Raw genomic sequence first — 19,806 nt, forward strand, 5'->3', positions numbered from 1 at the left:
ACTGTTCACCAAAAATAAATACTGTGTACATTTAGGTAGGTAGGTAGGTATTTACTTTATTAATCCCCGAGGGGAAATTTTTTCACTACAGCAGCATACAGAAGCAATAAGATAATAATAGAAATAATAGAATAAAATAATAGAATAGAATAGAATAATAGAAAAGTAATAAAATAGCAGTAAATAGCAGCAAAAAAATATAAAATGCACAGTATATACAGTACATTATATATCTATATATCCATACATTATATACAAACAAACCAAGAAACACAGTCAACAGTGTTATTGTACTGTGATGGATTTTGCCAGAGGTGAGTTATTGTACAGTCTTATTGCAGTGGGCAGGAATGATCTCCTGGATCTGGAATGATCTCCTGTATCTGTCCTTGTGACAGCGGAGCTGGAGGAGTCTATTGGAGAACGTCCTCCTCTGTCCCTGCAGCAGGTGGTGGAGAGGGTGGTCAGGATTATCCAATATGGATAATAGTTTCCTCAGCGTCCTCCTCTCCACCACCTTTTCCAGACTGTCCAGTTTGTAGCCGATGATGGAGCCGGCCTTCTTAACCAGTTTGTTAAGTCTGTTGGTGTCTCCAGCTCCAATGCTGCCCCCAGCAGACCACAGCGAAGTACAATGCACTGGCCACAATAGATGGTAGAACATCTCCAACATCTTGCTGCACACATAAATCTATCTGATTTAGATATATATATATATATATATATATATATATATATACATATATACATAGATAGATAGATAGATAGATAGATAGATAGATAGATAGATAGATAGATAGATAGATAATAGTTAGATAGATAGGGCTATTATTTTGAAACTCCACGCCGGAAGTGGCCGGTACTGGTGTCGGTGTCTTGCCTCGCGGCGGCGCCAGTAAGAGTGAGTTTGTAACAGATGAAGATTTGGGGCTCCGTACAGTGGCCAGCGGTGCGCAGTGATCCCGGTACATTTCAGTGGAGGATGGGCCGCTCGCGCTTCTCACATCTGGATGATGGAAAATAACGAAGAAGGCAGCGCGAGAGCTCCGTCTTCCCTTCACGGTGTCCGTCAGAAACGTGGAGGAGCGCAGCTGCGCGAGGAAACAAAGCCGCTGGACCCAAATGCGGATTTCACTTCAGACGTGTAGGAGGAGGCTGTCGCAGCGCTGCTGAAATACACGCAGCGAGTCATAGGTTGTTGTTGTTTCTAAAGAACAAAAGGTTTATTTATTTATTTTTTTCGGTGTTTCTGTCTACACCGACGAGGAGGAGCCGGGGTTTTTTTTTTTTGGGGGGGGGGAGAAGGGGGGCGAGCGGTGAGATGCTCCATTTGGAGGACTGAGCTCCCAACGGTCGAGCCGCTCCGGAGCTCCAACATGGGAGCGAGAAGCAGGTAAAAAAAAAAACAACAACAACAAAAAACAACAACACCTACCAGCATTAAATACAGAGAGAATATCCAACCACACGGGTTTTTATAAATCGAGACGGTAAGATGTGAAACTCTCCAGCGTCTCAACCATTTTGGTGGTCGAGCAGCGGAACCGCCGCCGCGGACCGAGTCCTTTCAAAATAAGCGCTCGTGGTGCGAGCTGCTGGTTCGGCCTGCGGGGCTCCGAGAGTCGAGGGAGGGGGAGGGTGTCATTTATCAGGCAGCTGTCGGGATTGATCTCCGATCCGTCACCAGTGAGACCACCGCCGTGTTTCTAACTTCCAGCCACCTGATAGGTTGTTGAGGACATTTAGTAATCAGAACATTTCAAATGATTTCCATGTTTTTAATGTCTTCGACGCACTGAGAAAAAACAAAACCTGAATGTAAACCGGGCCTGACGTCAACACTTTTCAATTAAAACAATGAATTGATTGCATTTCAAGCACAAACTGTGGTTACAAACCTCAGAGGCCATTAAGGCTTTTACTCTGAAAATCTGCTTTCACGTGGTGCGAGTTCTGCTAATTGAAAACAGCGTCGCTATTTCTGTTAGGTTGATTTCATCTGTTAAGAATACGCACGGTTTACAAGTGGACGTAATCACGTTGTATTTATTCGATTTAGAGAGAAAAGTTCAAGATAAGAAATTCACACGATAAACAACAGAAAGAGGCGTTCAGTTGATCAGCTGCAAACCGGACATTTGAGTTTTCTGTCTGAATTTGTGAAACCAAAAATACAGAATCTAATTTTCAAATTTTAAACATTATTAATTGATAATTGATAGAAATGAGCTGCGTATCCAACTCGCGCATTAAAGCGTTCACGCCTTTAAGAATTAAAAACATGATGCATTCAAAAACGGTCCAAAAAAAAAGTCAAGTGTGAAACTGAACACTTTCCACGCTAAACAGTCGCCATCTTGGCTACGTAGAGGAAGGGGCGGGGCCAGTGACCTGAGGGATTTTCAAAATAAGGCATCTGGAAGCGGCGTTAAACAGAGGGAACAAACACACGTTGATTTCTGGGTAAAATGATTAAAGCTGTTGCAGGTCGATGCGTTCAAATGTTGCCAAACGAGACGAAACGACCGTGTTGAATTTCCCTGTACGAAATGTAAAAGTCCCGCCTGTCAAATGCAAAACCAACTTCGTTTCATCCCTCCCCCCCGACACAGCGTTATCATGATGTGGTACCAAAGTATCATCTCATGTCAGACTTTCGATTCAAACACACAACTACTGATCACATATTTAATCATTTATTTACTCTGCAGTTCAATTTACAAGTCGGTGGAGTTCATTTTAAAATGCATTTCTGTCCAGATCCTCATTGCGTCTGTTCCTCCCATCAGATCCGATGTTTACGGGGAAACGGAAGTGAACGGGGAAGTAAACCAGCGTCTCTCCCGTCTGCACCGACTCCCTCGGAGACTCTCCACCTCGTGCGTTCGAGTTTTCCACGATGCGTTTTAAAAAAAAAAAAAAGCTCTCGTCGTTTTCCCCCCGCGGTTCTCTGTCCTGTAATCCTGCCGCCGCTTTGTTATCCCGTCATTTCCGCCAATTTTTTTTTTTTTTTTTTTGTCGGGGACGCCAAGTACCCGACAGTCGTTTCTGTGCAGCAGCTTTACTTGATTGCGTCGAGGCTGAAGTGGCTATTTTAGCATTTCAGGTCACTGCGGCCCCTGAAGGAGGAGGGAGGTGGTGGTGGGGGGGGGGGGGGGTGGACAGGATGTTCAGTACTGTGACGTGCAGTCTGGAGGGGGAAGCGAGCCTCCCATTAAACCGGCCCGTTGTTTGCTCTTTGGGCCGACAGACTCGTCGTCTCGCCCGCAGCTTCAGCTCTTCTCGCTTCGTTGCTTTGTTTCTGTGTTTTGACCCCCACCGGGGGGGAAAGTCTAATGAAATGTAAACGGCATTCAAACGGAGTTCCCTCTGAACCGTTTGCTGCGGAGCCAAAGCAACGACATCAGGCGGCCCGAAATAACAGCCTCCAATGTTTATACTGCCGATAAGGCTTTTTTTTTTTTTTTTATTGCTGCGTTCGCCGGCTGTCGATTTAAAAAAAAAAAAAAAAAAAAAAAGCACTTTAGCAGGATGTCTTATCACGTTTCAGGCAAACAAAAGAGATTTTTTTTTTTTTTTTTTTCACATTTCTTGTTCTGCTGTCATGTATCTTGTGAAGTCAACGTTTTTGGAACGAGGCTCGATGCTCTTCCTGTCCGAGACGTTGTGAGAAGATTCGCCGCTGCCTTTGCGTCGAGTGCGCAGCCGGAGGCAGGAAGCGCTTAGCTTAGCGTGACCGGGGAAACAATTTGGTTTTTTTAAGCTGCGCGTTCATCCGCCGGCGGGCCCCCCGCGGTGGTTTTTTTTTCCAGGCGCGGTCAGCGGGGACAGGTCTTTGGTTTTCGTCTCTACGGGAACCAAACACGGGAACGTAGCCGTGGCGACGAGACTCCGGGGAGCCCCGCGCCGTCAACGCGCCCGGCTGTCGTTTGCCAAGGAGCAGCTCCAGTTCTTCGCCTCCCGTCCTAAATGTCGCTCTCGTTTCTCCTCATCTGATTTACAACCGGTTGTGTTTTCAAGCTGACGTGATTCTGTTTTTCCCAAAATGGTTGAAACCGATCCTTTCGGCCTCGACGGCACAAAACGAACCCCTCGTTGTTTGAAAATCACTCCCATCGCAGAAACGATTGTAAACCATTTTTTTTTTAAATTTTTTTTTAGCTTTAAAAGTTGTTTGTGTCGATGCTCTCGGTGTGAGATCGCGATGACGTAAGTAACCGAGGGGATCGCCGGCTCCGTGGTCACAACTCCGAGCGCCGTGACGACGCGACCTGCGGGTAAAAGCTGCTTTCCCTCGGCCCTGTTTGATGACGTGTGTTTTGTGTTTGACGTCTTAGGGTCCAACATCCTTGAAGATGGCGCCATGTTGCGTTGAGGCGACGCGGTCTCCCTCCCCCCTCCCCCGGCGGTATGTTTAGTGTGAGCTGTCCCTCGACGATGCCCGTTCACCCCGGAGGAGGATGGTTCGCTCCGCTACGGTTCCCCTCCCGGAGGCCGGGGACGTTAACGCCAGTCTCTGCTGCCTCGTTACGGGGCCGCTGAACCTCTCCGAGGGGCCGCGGGCGGAGGACGTCTCCATGGCGAATGTTTCCCTGGGCTCCCGGTCCCCACCCGGGCCGGTCACCCCGACGGCGGAGACCCCGGAGATCCTGCAGGGCGTCGGCCTCCCCCTGCAGGTCTTCTTCTGCGTGGTCATGGCGGCCATCCTGCTGGTGGCGCTGTCGGGCAACGTGGTGGTGTGTCTGATGGTGTACCAGCGGTCCGCCATGCGCTCGGCCATCAACATCCTGCTGGCGAGCCTGGCGTTCGCCGACATGATGCTGGCCGTCCTGAACATGCCCTTCGCGCTGGTTACCGTGGTGACCACCGACTGGATTTTCGGGGACCTTTTCTGCCGCGTTTCCGCCATGCTCTTTTGGTTCTTCGTGATGGAAGGCGTGGCCATACTGCTTATAATAAGCGTCGATCGTTTCCTCATTATCGTCCAGAAGCAGGACAAGCTGAGTCCGCAGCGAGCCAAGCTGCTGATCGTGGTCACCTGGGGCCTCTCCTTCGTCCTCTCCTTCCCCCTGGCCCTCGGCGCCCCGCCCCTCCACCTGCCCCCCCGGGCCCCCCAGTGCGTCTTCGGCCACAGCGTCGCGCCCGGCTACCACGCCTACGTGCTGATACTCATGCTGGCCTTCTTCTTCGTGCCGTTCGCGGTCATGCTGTACACGTTCATGGGGATCCTGAACACCATCCGCCACAACGCCGTGCGCATCCACAGCCACCCGGACAGCATCTGCCTGAGCCAGGCCAGCAAACTGGGCCTGCTGAGCCTGCAGAGGCCCTTCCAGATGAACATAGACATGAGCTTCAAGACCCGTGCCTTCACCACCATCCTCATCCTCTTCTCGGTGTTCACGGTGTGCTGGGCGCCCTTCGCCGCCTACAGCCTGGTGGCGACGTTCAGCGACGGCTTCGACCGCAAAGACAGCTTTTTCCAGATCAGCACGTGGGTCCTGTGGCTGTGCTACCTCAAGTCGGCCCTCAACCCGCTCATCTACTACTGGCGGATCAAGAAGTTCCGCGACGCCTGCCTCGACCTGATGCCCAAGTACTTCAAGTTTCTTCCTCAGCTGCCGGGCAACACCAAGAGGCGCATCCAGCCGAGCGCCGTGTACGTCTGCGGGGAGCACCGCTCTGTTGTCTGAAGGCAAGCTGGCACCGTTCCAGAACCCACCCCCCAACGGCACGTCACCGGGCCGGTGGCTCGTTTGGGGGTGGTGGGTGTGCGTGTGGGAGGGGGGGAGGGGGGTAAACGTCTCGTAGAAGGCGTTCAGGCTGACGGTAGCGCTGCATTAAAAGGCGGGGGGCGGGGGGGGGAGGCTGAAAGGTGCGGGGTACTGTTACTGGGACCGGGCTGAGGGTCCGGTTCTGAAAGGGTCCAGAGTTTTAAGGCCAGTCCGACGAGGAAACACCGCAGTAACCTGGGATTTTACATCCCAGGAACGGGGCCGGGAGATGTTCAGAACATTTTTGCAGACGCGCGCTTGAGGACTTGAAGCAGGACGACGATCACCATTTTCTACCAAACCCCGTTTTTGATTGAATACAACAAACAGACTCGTTACATTTGACCTGCCGTTTCAATAACGTTGCTCAAAACAACTTGGCCTGAACATACTACGAGATCTCAACGTCAAATCAGGAACTCTCTTTATGATAAAACAGTCTAAACTCAGGATTCAGCTGTTTGACCGTCTACCACTTCGTCCTTCAGTAAACAGACCTTCAGGTCCGGCGCGCGACTTCAACGTGAAACACGACACGCGGTTGTACACGGAGAGACGGACGATGCCCGTATCGGTTCAGGAGTACGCGAGGTCACAATATTATTATTTGACCAACAAGCGGGAGATCTCCGTATTCAGTTTGGCCAAACAATAAGTAAACGAGGTTTTTCAAGCTCGCGGTACTTCCCGTCCTTCGGTAGGAAGGTCACCGCGTTAGACGGTCAGAAGTCGGAAGGCACCGTGGACCGGTACCGGCTACGACCCCGGAAGGATTGTCTCTTCTATCTCGGTAGATATGTTGTCCAGTTGCTCCAGATGTGACGGTCTTAAGTTTCATTGCATTTTGGTAAAAGATGAATTTTACCGCCGACGGTGACCTGGTGAAAGCTGCCGTATTCATTCGTTGTTGCGCTCCGGCATTTCAAAAAAAAAAAAAAAAAAGATGGAACTTCCCATTTTGAAAAAGGATCGTAACAGATTCTGAAACATTCAGGAGTTGCATTTCGAGCAAGTTAATATTGAATTTCCTGTCGTGGCTTGTGATTGGTCCGGCCCGTAGACTGTGTATAAATGTGGTGAGAGGTTCCCTCCATTGTACGAAAGCCAACATCTGGCAAAAAAAAAAAAAACTTGCTGATAAGTAGCGACCGGTCCATCGAGCCCATTATTTCCCGATACGGTGGTTGTGCTGTTAGCTGTAACGTTAGCATTAATTAAGAGGAAAGGAACCGTCGGCTTTATTCAGAGCGGCTGTCAATCACAACGACGGACGCCCGCTTGACGAAGAACCAACCTAAAACCAAGCCAGCAGAAACGTGGACATCCGAACACAGGTCAGGGAGGTGGGGGGGGTGTGAGCAGTCAGGTGGTTCTCCAGATGTTTTGGCTTCGCTAATGAAACTTGAGCTGATCTTGTCGACCACACTGGAAGTCCAGTTACCTTTTTTTTTTTTTTAGAGCCCGTGAAGACCCTCGGACCGTGGAGACGCACCGAACCCGTGATGCGGTACTCGGGAGACGAGCACGTGTACATTTTACAGAAGAGGTGGAGACCGCTCATCTCCACCCGGCTGAGGAGGTGGAGACCGCTCATCTCCACCTGCAGCAGCTTCAGTTAGTCACACTGGGTTTTTGTTTAGCGATGTTTGATACTCGTGCAGATTCAAGTCCCGTCTCGGGACGAATACCAGACCCATCCTATTTTTTTTTTTTTTTTTTTTTTTACCAAAGCTCTCAAGAAGACAAACCAGATTTACTCCCAACATTTCTCTAAAACGTGACAGAAATTCGAAACCAATAACATTTGAAACCATCCAAAATGAAGACCCGGCCGGCCCGACGAGACCGGAACGCGTTTCCTCCCTGGATGAACCGGGTCGTTGTCGCTGAGAAACCTGTCCGAAGGAAACCATCAATGAAAACACTTTTATCACTCCTGAAATGCACTGAAAGGTAAAATATGAGCGCGAGAGTATCGACAGGTCCTTTTTTTTTTTTTTTTGTTGTCGTTTCCTTATTGTCGTACTGAGACCGCCGGGATCGAGCTCACCTCTTCTCTCGCCACTGGAGCCGAGGACAGCGTCTCGCTTCATACGACCCGTTTCACGGGGCATGTACATGAACAGCTTTAAGCGGTCGCGGTCGAGAAGCGGCCTTTTGAAAATATGTATTTGTATTTAAATGTTTTGATTGTGCCTAATGATTAGTCCATTTCCAGTCCGAATGCTGCTACATCTGGTGAAAATGTGCAATTTCAGTGTACTGTACTGTTGAATGTAATAAAGAAATAAACATTTCTTACCTTGGTAAACGGTGTGAAGTGGGGTTTTTTTTTTTTAGTTTGCTGGTTCAGTCGGTCGTGGAGTTTTTTTGTTTTTTTTTCCAGCTTTCGTCGGCGCGAGTTTGGATCTGGAGCTTCGAGCCGTCTGGGATCTTCTGATCGGAGCTCACCTTCTGCATCACGGACGTCTACAAGTCGACAAGTGCACGAACGGATGCACGAGAAGGAGTTGAAGCAACACGTATTCAACAAATCCAGACATCTTTAATCACCGAGCTTCATTTGAATTCTCCCGTCTTTTTAAGAAATGAATTTAAACGTTTAGAAAAGTCCTTAACGCTGGAGCTGGTGAACCAAATTCACAGCCGGACACGCGAGGACCTGATGGCTGGTGTCGGGTTAGTTCATCCGTCCAGCGCGTCTCCAGTGCCGTAACGTGACAAGGACATCGGGTCGGAACGCAAACGAGACGTGGACCCGCGTGTTCAGAGATCAGCCGGCTGAGGAGACGCGTATTTCACCAACAGTTCTTCTCTTGTATCTCTATGCTGTCCTTTTCTCTCTCTGCTCTCCTCTCACCCCAACCGGTCGAGGCAGATGCTCCGCCCACCTCTGAGCCTGGTTCTGTTAACAGATGCTCCGCCCACCTCTGAGTCTGGTTCTGTCGGAGATTTCTTCCTGTTAAAGGGAGTTTTTCTTCCCTCTGTTGGAGGTTTTTCTCCCTTAAAGAGGAGTTTTTCCCTCCTAGCTTATGTGGGAATTGTTGAATTGTTGTGTTTCTCTGTATAATATTATAAAGTTCTGCTGTAAGGACTTTAATGTGTTAAGATTCATGAAATAACCTGAGTTGTGATTTGGCGCTATATAAATGAATTGAATTGAATTTCCACCGCTCAGAAAATGTGGCCACGAGCGTCTCAAAAACAACCCGAGCGGATGGGACCTCGGTGTCCCGGCTGCGTTTCCACTAGTTTCCAGGACAATGGGCGGCAGCAGGTTAACGGTGAGCCGAGGTGACGGACCGGCTTCCTCTGATGTCTGCAGCTCGTTCGCCTTCAGAGCTCAACGCACTGAAACGCAAATAAAAAAAACAAAAACGCAGGAAACCTTTTTCACCAATCTGACAACCAAACGCGGCGCTCGGGCAGAAGCCGGGAAAACACGTGAGCAAAGTTGTTGTTGTTGTTGTTGTTACCGTGGTGACTGAAAGTTACCTAACGTCTGTTTTGGTGGAAAATGAAACCGTCGGATTGCAGATGTGGAAGAGTTGTCGGCAGATATTTGATAAAGACGCTAACCTTGTTCGACCCCGCGGGGACATTTCGTTTTCCTTCCTTCAACGAGAAGATCAGAAGCCGTGACGTCATCAGCCGTCCGCCGGCATCGGAAGGTCGCCCCGCCGCCTCCAGCAGGAAGAACTTCCCGCAGGCGTTTTGCACGATTGTCCGCGGCTCTCCGACTGAACTCTTTCAATCGTTTTGTGACATTTAAATCGAGTTTTTTCTTTTTTTTTTCCCCCCCGCTCCATTTCTTCTTTTCCAGTCGTCCCTTTGGTGGGTTTTCTCGGCTCATTACCCTCTTGAAAGGTCGGCTTGAACTTCAACTTTGAGACGGATGACCTGACGTTATTTTGTTCAAGCTCTCTTTGATTTGCTGCAGAATTCACAGTTGGATCGATAACAGCGGGCCGACCGGCGCATGGAGCGGCGAGGTCGACGACCGTAAACCGGAGCCAGCAGCAGCCTCGCAGCTGGCCTTGCCTCCGGGTCCCGATGGCGGGTGACGGACCGGACCGAGCGCTTCTCACAGCACCTTCAGACAGACGCAGATTTACCAAAAACATGTATCCGTTTGTCTGTCAAATCGAATCTCTTGAGTTTGAGGCGATCGAAACGATGGTTCGCTTTTAAAACCGGAGAGCAGAAGAACGTTATTGTCAGCAGCCCGACGGGAGGAATTTAGACTGAAGAACACGGTCTGCTTTTTCCTGTATTTGATGCCGCGCATCTCTTTGCAGTTCAAACTGTCTGTGATGGTTGACGCCGCTCTTTACGCTTTAACATACGTGGCAAAAGCTTCTGCAGTGAAAATTCCAGTCATTTCCCGCTAATGTGTCTGTCGCGGCTCAGTAAGTCAAACTGTCCACCTTCATTGTGGTGAAACAAGGAGTCGCACAAAACAGCCCATCGAGGGTCAGAATGAGGAGCAACCAGGAGCTTTGACATTTTTTTTTTTTTTTTTTTCCTTTGGAGTGTGAAAAATAAGCCGCCTTCAACGACCATTTTGTTGAAAGCTTTAGGAGCATCCGACCTGAAACATCAGCACGATGCTCTCGTGTGCAGCAGTGTATCGGCTGAACGGGCATTTGAAACAGCAGCATGTTACCAGTCATAATAACAAGTGACCCATCATGTCTCAGCAGGACCCTGAAACCGAAGCAGACTTCATTCATTTCTCATCATGGCTTCTTTCCACCAAATCGCCCCCATCACGTGCAGCGTTTAACATTCACATATTGTGCGCTGCAGCTTTTCTGGACACACACACACACACTGGTTGCCGCTGGATTTATCTCCTAGGAGACGAGGATGCGGGCGTCACGTCAGATCACTTTGTGACTCATTCTTTCTTTGGGATACAGCAACATGGAGCACTCTGTGCATGTAAACACGCTGCATGCGCGAGGCGTCGCATCGGGGAGCCACCGTTGTTTACACGGTGCCTCCGTCCGAGCTCCGCATTAATTACCATCCTCCCAGCGAGTCTCCAGCGTCTCCCGTTTCCACCTGGGGACTCGCACTTCCTGTCATTACACCGGCGAATGCCTCCGCGAGGGCGACATGTGCCTGCTGTGTGTTTATGCATGATTGTCTTACCCCCCACCCCCCGGGGTGAAGGTGTTTCTGGGTTTCTCTAACTGGAATCGGTATCTGAACCGATCGTTGCAAGTTTGGTGAGCTTTGAGATCAGACAGTGGACCCAGCTTTTCTAAAAAAATGTGCAGCAAAACAACTTTTCTGGAGAATCAAACTGTAAAAGTATCTCTGGCTCAAAGACAATCTCACTCAGTTTAGCCATGAATCTGCTTCTATAAAGGAGATGAATGGGATTCTAAATTTGGTGCTCAAAACCTTGAGAGATGCTTTTGAAAAACTCAGCAACGGCATGTGTCCTTCCTGGTTCGTGTGAATGAGCTCGGTCCATCTCCGGTTCAGGGCTGCACCGGCAACTCGGCCTCGCTGACTCTTCACCGCTTTGTTTTTGACGCTCGAACACGTTTCTTGTTCACAATTACTCAAAAGCTACTTGAGGAACTACCTACTCCAGATGCTCTTTGAAAACAAACACGTCACGGTTGAATTTGAACAACTCAGAGGATCATTTTAATTAACGACACACCACATTGCTCCCGTTTGTTAGAAAGCTCTAAGAGGCAGATGTGATAACGTGTTTCCGCTGACATCTTAAAAAAAAACAACCTTATTCAAATTCGGGCAGTTCATAACTGGCGCTCACCACCAGACTCATCACACTCCAACTAATCTCCAAATCTCCAGTCACGTTTGTGACTGCTGCTGCACTATGGAGGGATTTTGGATATATGACGGTGTGTTTGGCCGCCATGAGTGCCTGAGACTGATAAACAGGCTGGAAGCATTAATTGTACATTGCTGTACAAACTAAAGGGTTGGCCACCTTTAGTTCGTTGATAGCCAATGTTTGCTTTGTCTTAAACCATCAGTCACGAGGGACTTTTTCACAGAAGCTTTTCCAGCTGCGCTTCATCCATGCTTGTTGCATTGTGTCGAGACAAAGCAAAGAGTGAAGTTGTAAAGACAGTGATGAAGCTATTATTATATGTGAGGTACCAGATCATTATTTGATAGAGGACAAACCTTTGTTGCATATTTGTTGCTGTTTGAATTTTTATTTTTTTTATTTTTGAATCTGTCCATCCATTATCTATACTCGCTTTATCCTGAACAGGGTCACGGGGTGGGGGGGTGGGGTGGGGGGGCTATCCCAGCTCACTTTGGGTGAAGGCAGGGTACACCCTGGACAGATCGCCAGTCTATCACAGGGACACATAGAGACAGACGGAAACAAAGACCGTTCACGCTCTCATTCACACCTAAGGGCCATTTGTAGAACCACCAATTAACCTTAGGTGCATGTTTTTGGATGGTGGGAGGAAGCTGGAGTACCGAGTAGAACCCACGCAGGCAGAGAGAGAACATGCAAACTCCACACAGAAATTTGATCAGTGTCCCAGTGATTGTGGACCAGAGTCGGTTAGTTTCTCCCAGTAGCAGCGAGAAAAGTTCAGCTTGGTTGGTAGTTGAGTTGATCAGTTGTCCTGTTTCTTGTGTTACGTAGGTCTTTGTGTTTTCACATTGCTTTTGATGGTTGCCTTTAAGGCGTCTTTATTGTGACTAAATTCCAGAGTTCTTATACAAATTATAAAAAGGCACTGCAGTTAATAAAATAATTTGTGTTAAATTAGACATAAAGAAGTATGAATTCAAAAGCCGTTTTACTTACTTATCTGGTTTGGTTATCAGTGACATCAGTTGCACACGAAAGGTTGAATCCGTTGACACACGGCAGCTTTAGGTCGTTTAATTCATGACTGGAAAGTAAATTATTCACATCACCCTGATGTAGTTTATTTATTAATGCCAACATGAGTTTATTTATTAACACCAACATGAGTTTATTTATTAACAACAACACCAGTTTATTTGTTAACACCACAACATCAGTTTATTTATTAACACCACATCAGTTTATTTATTAACACCACAACATCAGTTTATTTATTAACACCACAACATCAGTTTTTTTATTAACACCAACATCAGTTTATTTATTAACACCAACATCAGTTTATTTATTAACACCACAACATCAGTTTATTTATTAACACCACAACATCAATTTATTTATTAACACCAACATCAGTTTATTTATTAATACCACAACATCAATTTATTTATTAACACCAACATGAGTTTATTTATTAACACCAACATGAGTTTATTTATTAACAACAACACCAGTTTATTTGTTAACACCACAACATCAGTTTATTTATTAACACCACATCAGTTTATTTATTAACACCACAACATCAATTTATTTATTAACACCAACATCAGTTTATTTATTAACACCAACATCAGTTTATTTATTAACACCAACATCAGTTCATTTATTAACACCAACATCAGTTTATTTATTAACACCACAACATCGGTTTATTTATTAACGCTAACATCAGTTTATTTATTAACACCAACATCAGTTCATTTATTAACACCACAACATCGGTTTATTTATTAACGCTAACATCAGTTTATTTATTAACACCACAACATCAATTTATTTATTAACACCAACATCAGTTTATTTATTAACACCACAACATCGGTTTATTTATTAACGCTAACATCAGTTTATTTATTAACACCACAACATCAGTTTATTTATTAACATCACAACATCGGTTTATTTATTAACGCTAACATCAGTTTATTTATTAACACCAACATCAGTTCATTTATTAGCACCAACATCAGTTTATTTATTAACACCAACATCAGTTCATTTATTAACACCAACATCAGTTTATTTATTAACGCCAATATCAGTTTATTTATTAACGCAGACATCAGTATATTTATTAACACCACAACATCAATTTATTTATTAACACCAACATCAGTTTATTTATTAACACTAACATCAGTTTATTTATTAACACCACAACATCACTTTATTTATCAACGCCAACATCAGTTTATTTATTAACACCACAACATCACTTTATTTATTAACGCCAACATCAGTATATTTATTAACACCACAACATCAGTTTATTTATTAACACCAACATCAGTTTATTTATTAACGCCAACATCAGTTTATTTATTAACACCATAACATCAATTTATTTATTAACACCAACATCAGTTTATTTATTAACGCCAACATCAGTATATTTATTAACACCACAACATCACTTTATTTATTAACACCAATATCAGTATATTTATTAACACCATGACATCACTTTATTTATTAACGCCAACATCAGTGACGTTTGAAGCACATCGCTCTCATCAGTGTTGTTAATAAATGAATCGCATCAGAAGCTTTAAGTGTGCATAGTTTACTTCTGCTCACCAATCAACATGGTTCCAGCTCCTGATTAGATGAGTGTTCTGTGTTCGCTGTGATATTTACTTAAAACCGGTGTCATCTTATGTAACTGAATTACGTTCTATCTGGACACGAAGAGAACAGAATTTTGATCTGTAAATTTTTGTTTATTTTTGGTGAAATTTTTAATGAGACGGGGTATAAAGGGATTTAGAAAAAATATTATCTCGAAATATTATTGAATGAAATAATATTAAATTGTTCAGGTTAGATTTGGTTATTTTCCAGATAGAGGAGTGATTCCTGATTAGTTGGTGGACCATCAATAATTTGTTATTTGTATTGTCTCTGGTTGATAAATTGTGTAATTTTGATGTTTTGTTTTGTTTAAAGAAAATATGACTTTTAAATCCACCGTTGGGTTATTAAGTTCAATAGGGTTTAACATTTAATTTCCACCACAATAAAGTGCAGCAATGAAGGAGTGAATACTGACTACTGAACACTGCTTCCAAACCAACGGCTTTATTTCAACGTTTTTATGTGTAAACTTGTTTTCAACCTTCCTGCTGTGTCTGCATTTTATATCCAAATATAAAGGTCCATTATGACACCTGCAGGCAGCTACCTTCTCTTCTCATGTAAATGTTGCATATGCGGTGGACATGCTTGCAAGTCAATATTTAATTTATGATAGGATGCCTTTCAAAGCTGCCCACCTTTAATGTCAGCCCAAAAGACACATCAAAGAGGAGTTAATCTGTGCGGATGTGAGACATGAAAGCCGAGCAAATGAGGCTGCTGGCAGCTCGCGGCGTCGCGGGGAGAACGCGGCCGGTCCGCTAAAGGTCAGCGGGCTGCGTTCCCGACCAGATGCCCGACCGGTCTGACCCGCGGTGACCCGCGGTGACCTTTTGCGGATCGCCGGGCCCGGCACCGACCCGCGGAGTCGCCGGCGACAGTTCGGTCCAATTCGCTCCGCAATCGCGATCATGAAGGGTGGCGTTCCTCATCGGCTTCCTCCTTGGGACTCATTATGCAGCCAGCAGCGTGTAATGAGCGCGTCCAGGGCTTTGAAGCTCACTTCTATCATCGCGCTGAAGACTATTCCTAAGCAACGGGAACTTGCAGATGTCTCGGGGGGGACGCGGTGACGGAGGAGGGAGCGCAGTTCACGGAAGGAGACGAGCGCTCGGTCGTCCCGCTGCGTGTCGCTCTGCCATCGTTGTGTCACTCAGACTGCACAAGTTGTGTAAAAAAAAAAAAAAAAATCGCAGCCACTCTTCCCACCGTTCTACTCTCTAAATGCGTCGCCTGCGTTCTCAGCATTCACTTCGGTTTCGTTCACATATTCTTACGGGTTCCGTTGCTGTTTTGGCTTTTAGGAGAGAGGGGTTTTATATTATGGGATGTCAAACTTCACCACAGTTGCGGTCACACAGACTTTTGTGGCTCTACGGGAACTTTGTCGAGTTTTAGAAAATCACCTAAAATCTGTTTCGCGGGAAGCTCTCTTTACTTTGGCCTCGGTAGGACTTACTCATCTTTCTCCTGGAAAAGTATCAAAGTGAATTCGTGACGTTTGAAACGTGCTTCGTTTTAACCGCTTTAACAGGAAGCAGAACTGCCGGAAAAGAAAAACACAACGGATTAGCTTTCACACCTGCAGAGTCTCAAAGCAGGCGTTTTAATAATCCCAACAGGAGCAGGCGCTGGGATTTCTGGGTAATCCTCTGCGTGAGCTCATGTCCTCTATAAAAAACATAGATGCCTTGGGCTATATACGAAGTCAGTGCAGGAAGGACGGAGGCGTCGTCTCGTTGCCCCTGGCGACGGGCGTGCATTATTCTAATAATCTTGCAGGGGCAGAACTGAAAGGTCACGGAGACGTCAGACTGCTCGTGGGTTTAGAAACGCTCGTGTACGTGATGCTGGTCGTTCCTCTGATCATGTGGAAAGGAGGGTTTCTACATAAACAACAACATATTGACTAATAATAAATAATACATGGATTATAGTGACTGTATGAGCCACTTACACACTCCAGTGTTATTTAATGGGGAGAGTGTGTGGGACTAAGTGCTGTCATCAACGGCTGATTCCCACTCGGGCCAAATGTGTTTTACAGTGCTTCCATTTACTGTATTCTACCATGTTTTTTTGCACACAAAAAAAAAAACAACATTTAAAAAACAAAAGCATAATGTTTTAAACAACAGTTCATCATTTGCAGTCGTGTCCATGTTTCATTAATGCACGTACGTGTGCAGGATGTGTGCTTAAATCAGTGTTACATTTAAGCCAATGAAAATAATAGTATTATGAAAAACATGATTTCATACTGTTTTAAATAAACAATATTTTTCACCATGAAGCAACATGTCATCCTGTACAACACTGTGACTTGCTGGTGTGCTTTTATTGGTCTTTTGATGGGATTTGACGACTCTAAGAAAAATAGCTTGAGAAAAAAAAAAACCTTTTTCAAACAACAGAAACTTATATATTCTACTGGTTTACTTCTTTTAGGAGTGTTTTAATATTTAACCTGCTGATTTTATGGATAATGGTACGTTATCCCCCTCCGCATCAACTGTTTAATAAAAAAAAATAGCTTTTTTTTCTGAGGTATGAATCAGAAACTGAGAGTAGGTGGCTCTTTTTTTTTTTTTTTTTATCTCTTATTTTAGAATGAAATTCCTCATTTGACTTCTCTCAGTTGCCAAACCCGGAGGCCGCAGCGGAAAAAAAAAAAAAAAAAAAAAAAAAAAAAAAAAAAAACAGAAAGCAAAGCAGAAGAGAGAAAAGAATCTGGTCCCTGCGCGGAAGATGCTTGTTTCCATGGTGACGCGCGTATGATCGCCTCACGCGCGCACGTCGTGGCGGCCGGCCTTCCTCCCGGCGTCTTGCCTCCACGCGTCGCACGGCGAAGAAACGCAGCGGAGGGAAGCGGCAGGTTTACGCTTCATCGGCCGGCAGTTTCTGCTTCTGGCTGCCAAAACGTCACGTTTTAATACGGCTTGTTTTTCACATCCCGGACCGGTTTGAACGCGGGCCGTTTTTTTTTTTTTGCTTCTCTTGCTGTATCGTCGTCGCGTAAAACACCCCGAGACGCCCCGCACGTCGCGCGCGTGTGATTTGCCGCCGTAAACGTGAAATCGAATAGAATTGAAAAGTGCATCGGTTCACCGATGTTACCGAATCAGTTCGCTTAAAACTTCAAAGATTTTTTTTTGTTTTTTGTTTTTTTAAAGCAACAAAACAAACCTTAAACACAAACGCTGATTTATCGTTTACGCTTTCTTTACGTGACCGTTGCTATTAACGTTGAGTCCAGTTTTGATTTAAAATGTCGGCATCTTAGCGGATATGCTCCTCTATGATAATGATATGATGATATACGTGATGCTGTTGGATGAAACCTGCCCAGCAACAGCAAGATTTCTATTTTTTTCAACGGAAAGAAAAAACTAAACGGTGGGCTGAAAGATGCTAAAAAAAAAAAAAAAAAAAAAGCTGAGCAAAGCTTTTAGTTGGGTGATAATTATGTGTTTATCAATGCAGACGGTCCATTTGACACGACGCGTAATCATTTGAACTACTGTTGGGATATAAATGTTGATCAGAGCAGCTTTAATGTCTTTTTTTTTTCTACAAATGCTACCGTTTGCTGGTGTTTTTCTGCATTTCCCATTTTGTCTTGTGATTGTGGCTGCGGGAGTCAACAAACGTACGAACTCCACACGCGCCGGGTCCTCAGGCGTTGCGTTGCCGCTGTTTCATTGTCTGGGTTTGTTACAACATCCATAAACTGCTTGTTTAGACAAAAACAGGACGCGTTCCTGTTTCAACGCGCCCGGACACTCGGAGCAAAACCGGCCTCGTGAGGAGATCCTCCCGACGTGCACCGGGACCGGCCCGCGCAGGCCTCGGCACCTCCTTGAGACCGACTGGTGTTTAGGAGTGAATCCCAGCAGATCACTGCCAGTCGCACACGCGTGTTAGATATGTTTCCCTTCACATAACAATGCTGTTAACATAATTGTCTTTTCTCTCCTCTGCAGGATAAATGGACTCAGTGCTCTGTTGGGATTTTGTTTCAGTGTTGGATGTTGGTGCCCCCCAGTGTTAAAAAGGAGAATTACACACGCTCTCTGCTTAACAGCTGGTGACATGAGTTGCCACAAGATGGAGACAAACAACTGCTATTTTCTTCTCCTTTACTGTCATTGGTTCATCTTTTAAGTATTTTCTTAATTAATAAGATAATGATAATGTCAAAGAACAGTAAAATATGAGCAAACTTTTAACGTGTATATGCAAGATATTCAGTTTAATATCATAAAAGCGTAAACATACATTGAATGAACCCATTCCATGATAAGGACTCAGAGAATTAAGTAAATAAATTGCTGCTGACTAATTATTTCTTTTATTTTGAAATCCTGACTGACATCTCTGTTGAATTAATAAACATCCTGTCAGTCACTTCTTGCTTTTCTTGTCTCCGTGCATTTTTGAAGCTGCTCGCCGTCCTCCTCTCCGTCAGCCGTCAGAAACGCAGTGAATCACATCTTACACAGAATGACCATATTTAGGACATTTTTATCATAAACATCGAAGTTTGGAAATTTGTGTTTGGTAGATTATTTCTCTGTTGTAACAATGCTTCTTGGCAATACATTGTATACTGTTGGAAAGCCTGTTCATTTACCTTCTAAATGGAGCCCCATTTGTGAGCAACATGCATTTGTGTGATGAGCAGCACAGCTGAGTATGTTAGTTGCGCCCATGAAAAATTCCCCAAATGTTCTCTGCCAACGCCAAACAGCTTATTCTGCTGTTGTTGTTATTGACTTTTGTTTGGTGTTGTTTGGTGGATTGGATGATTGGAGTCTATCAGTAACAAGGAAGAAACAACAACAGCCTGGCACCTCCTCCTCATGCTGGTCACCAGCCTGGTCACTCTGCTGTGGGACGGCATTCCACTCCTCAAGCAGGATTTGTCCCAAGTCAGCCAACGTGGTTGTCTTGGTTACTCTGGCACGAACAGCACGCCCAAGCTGATCCAACAAGTGTTCAGTTGGGTTGAGGTCAGGACTGTCGGCAGGCCATTCCATTCTCTCTACGCCCAAATTCTGGAGGTAGTCTCTGATAAACAACGCTCTGTGGAGGGGCGAGCGTTGTCATCTTGGGAGGATGGAGTTCGGTCCCAGACTGTGGAGAAATGGGATTGCCGCCGGTTGCAGAATCTCATCTCGATATCTCTCTGCATTGAGATTGCCCCCAATGAAGACGAGCCTCGTTTTTCCGGCGGATGGAGATGCCGTCCCACACCGTCACACTGCCTCCACCAAAAGGTGTTACTCTATCGGCGCAGCAATCAGCACGGCGTCCTCCCCGTCTCCTCCACACTTTGACCCCACGATCCGACTTCCGTAGGCAGAATCTGGACTCATCGCTGAACATATAACATTATATTTCTCACATTTATGACCTCACGTTATACCAAAACAGCAGGGTCACTGGGGGCAAATGTCATTTGGGACCGCCCCCCCCCCCCCCATGATGTGGAAATAATGGTTCTGC

At 45.6% G+C, this 19,806-nt stretch overlaps 1 protein-coding gene across 2 annotated transcripts; it reads left to right on the forward strand.

Moving 5' to 3' along the window:
• Nucleotides 1-897: 897 nt before the first annotated feature.
• gpr63 (G protein-coupled receptor 63) lies at nt 898-8,085 on the forward strand. Of its 2 annotated transcripts, XR_011178888.1 has the most exons (4): nt 898-1,393; nt 4,338-5,695; nt 7,233-7,320; nt 7,354-8,085. XR_011178888.1 is itself a non-coding variant. In XM_069161713.1 (3 exons), exon 2 carries the CDS (start codon nt 4,461-4,463, stop codon nt 5,691-5,693), a length of 1,233 nt encoding a protein of 410 aa, XP_069017814.1. In that variant the 5' UTR covers nt 898-1,393; nt 4,338-4,460; the 3' UTR covers nt 5,694-5,695; nt 7,233-8,085. The 2 variants fall into 2 exon arrangements, 1 of the variants encoding a protein (XP_069017814.1); XM_069161713.1 differs by having other exon boundaries at nt 7,233-8,085.
• Nucleotides 8,086-19,806: the final 11,721 nt, after the last annotated feature.

This window comes from Embiotoca jacksoni, unplaced genomic scaffold, assembly GCF_022577435.1.
Source record: "Embiotoca jacksoni isolate LCO1_2020_lvr unplaced genomic scaffold, fEmbJac1.0.p SCAF_29, whole genome shotgun sequence".
In the NCBI taxonomy this organism is placed as follows: Eukaryota; Metazoa; Chordata; class Actinopteri; family Embiotocidae; genus Embiotoca; species Embiotoca jacksoni.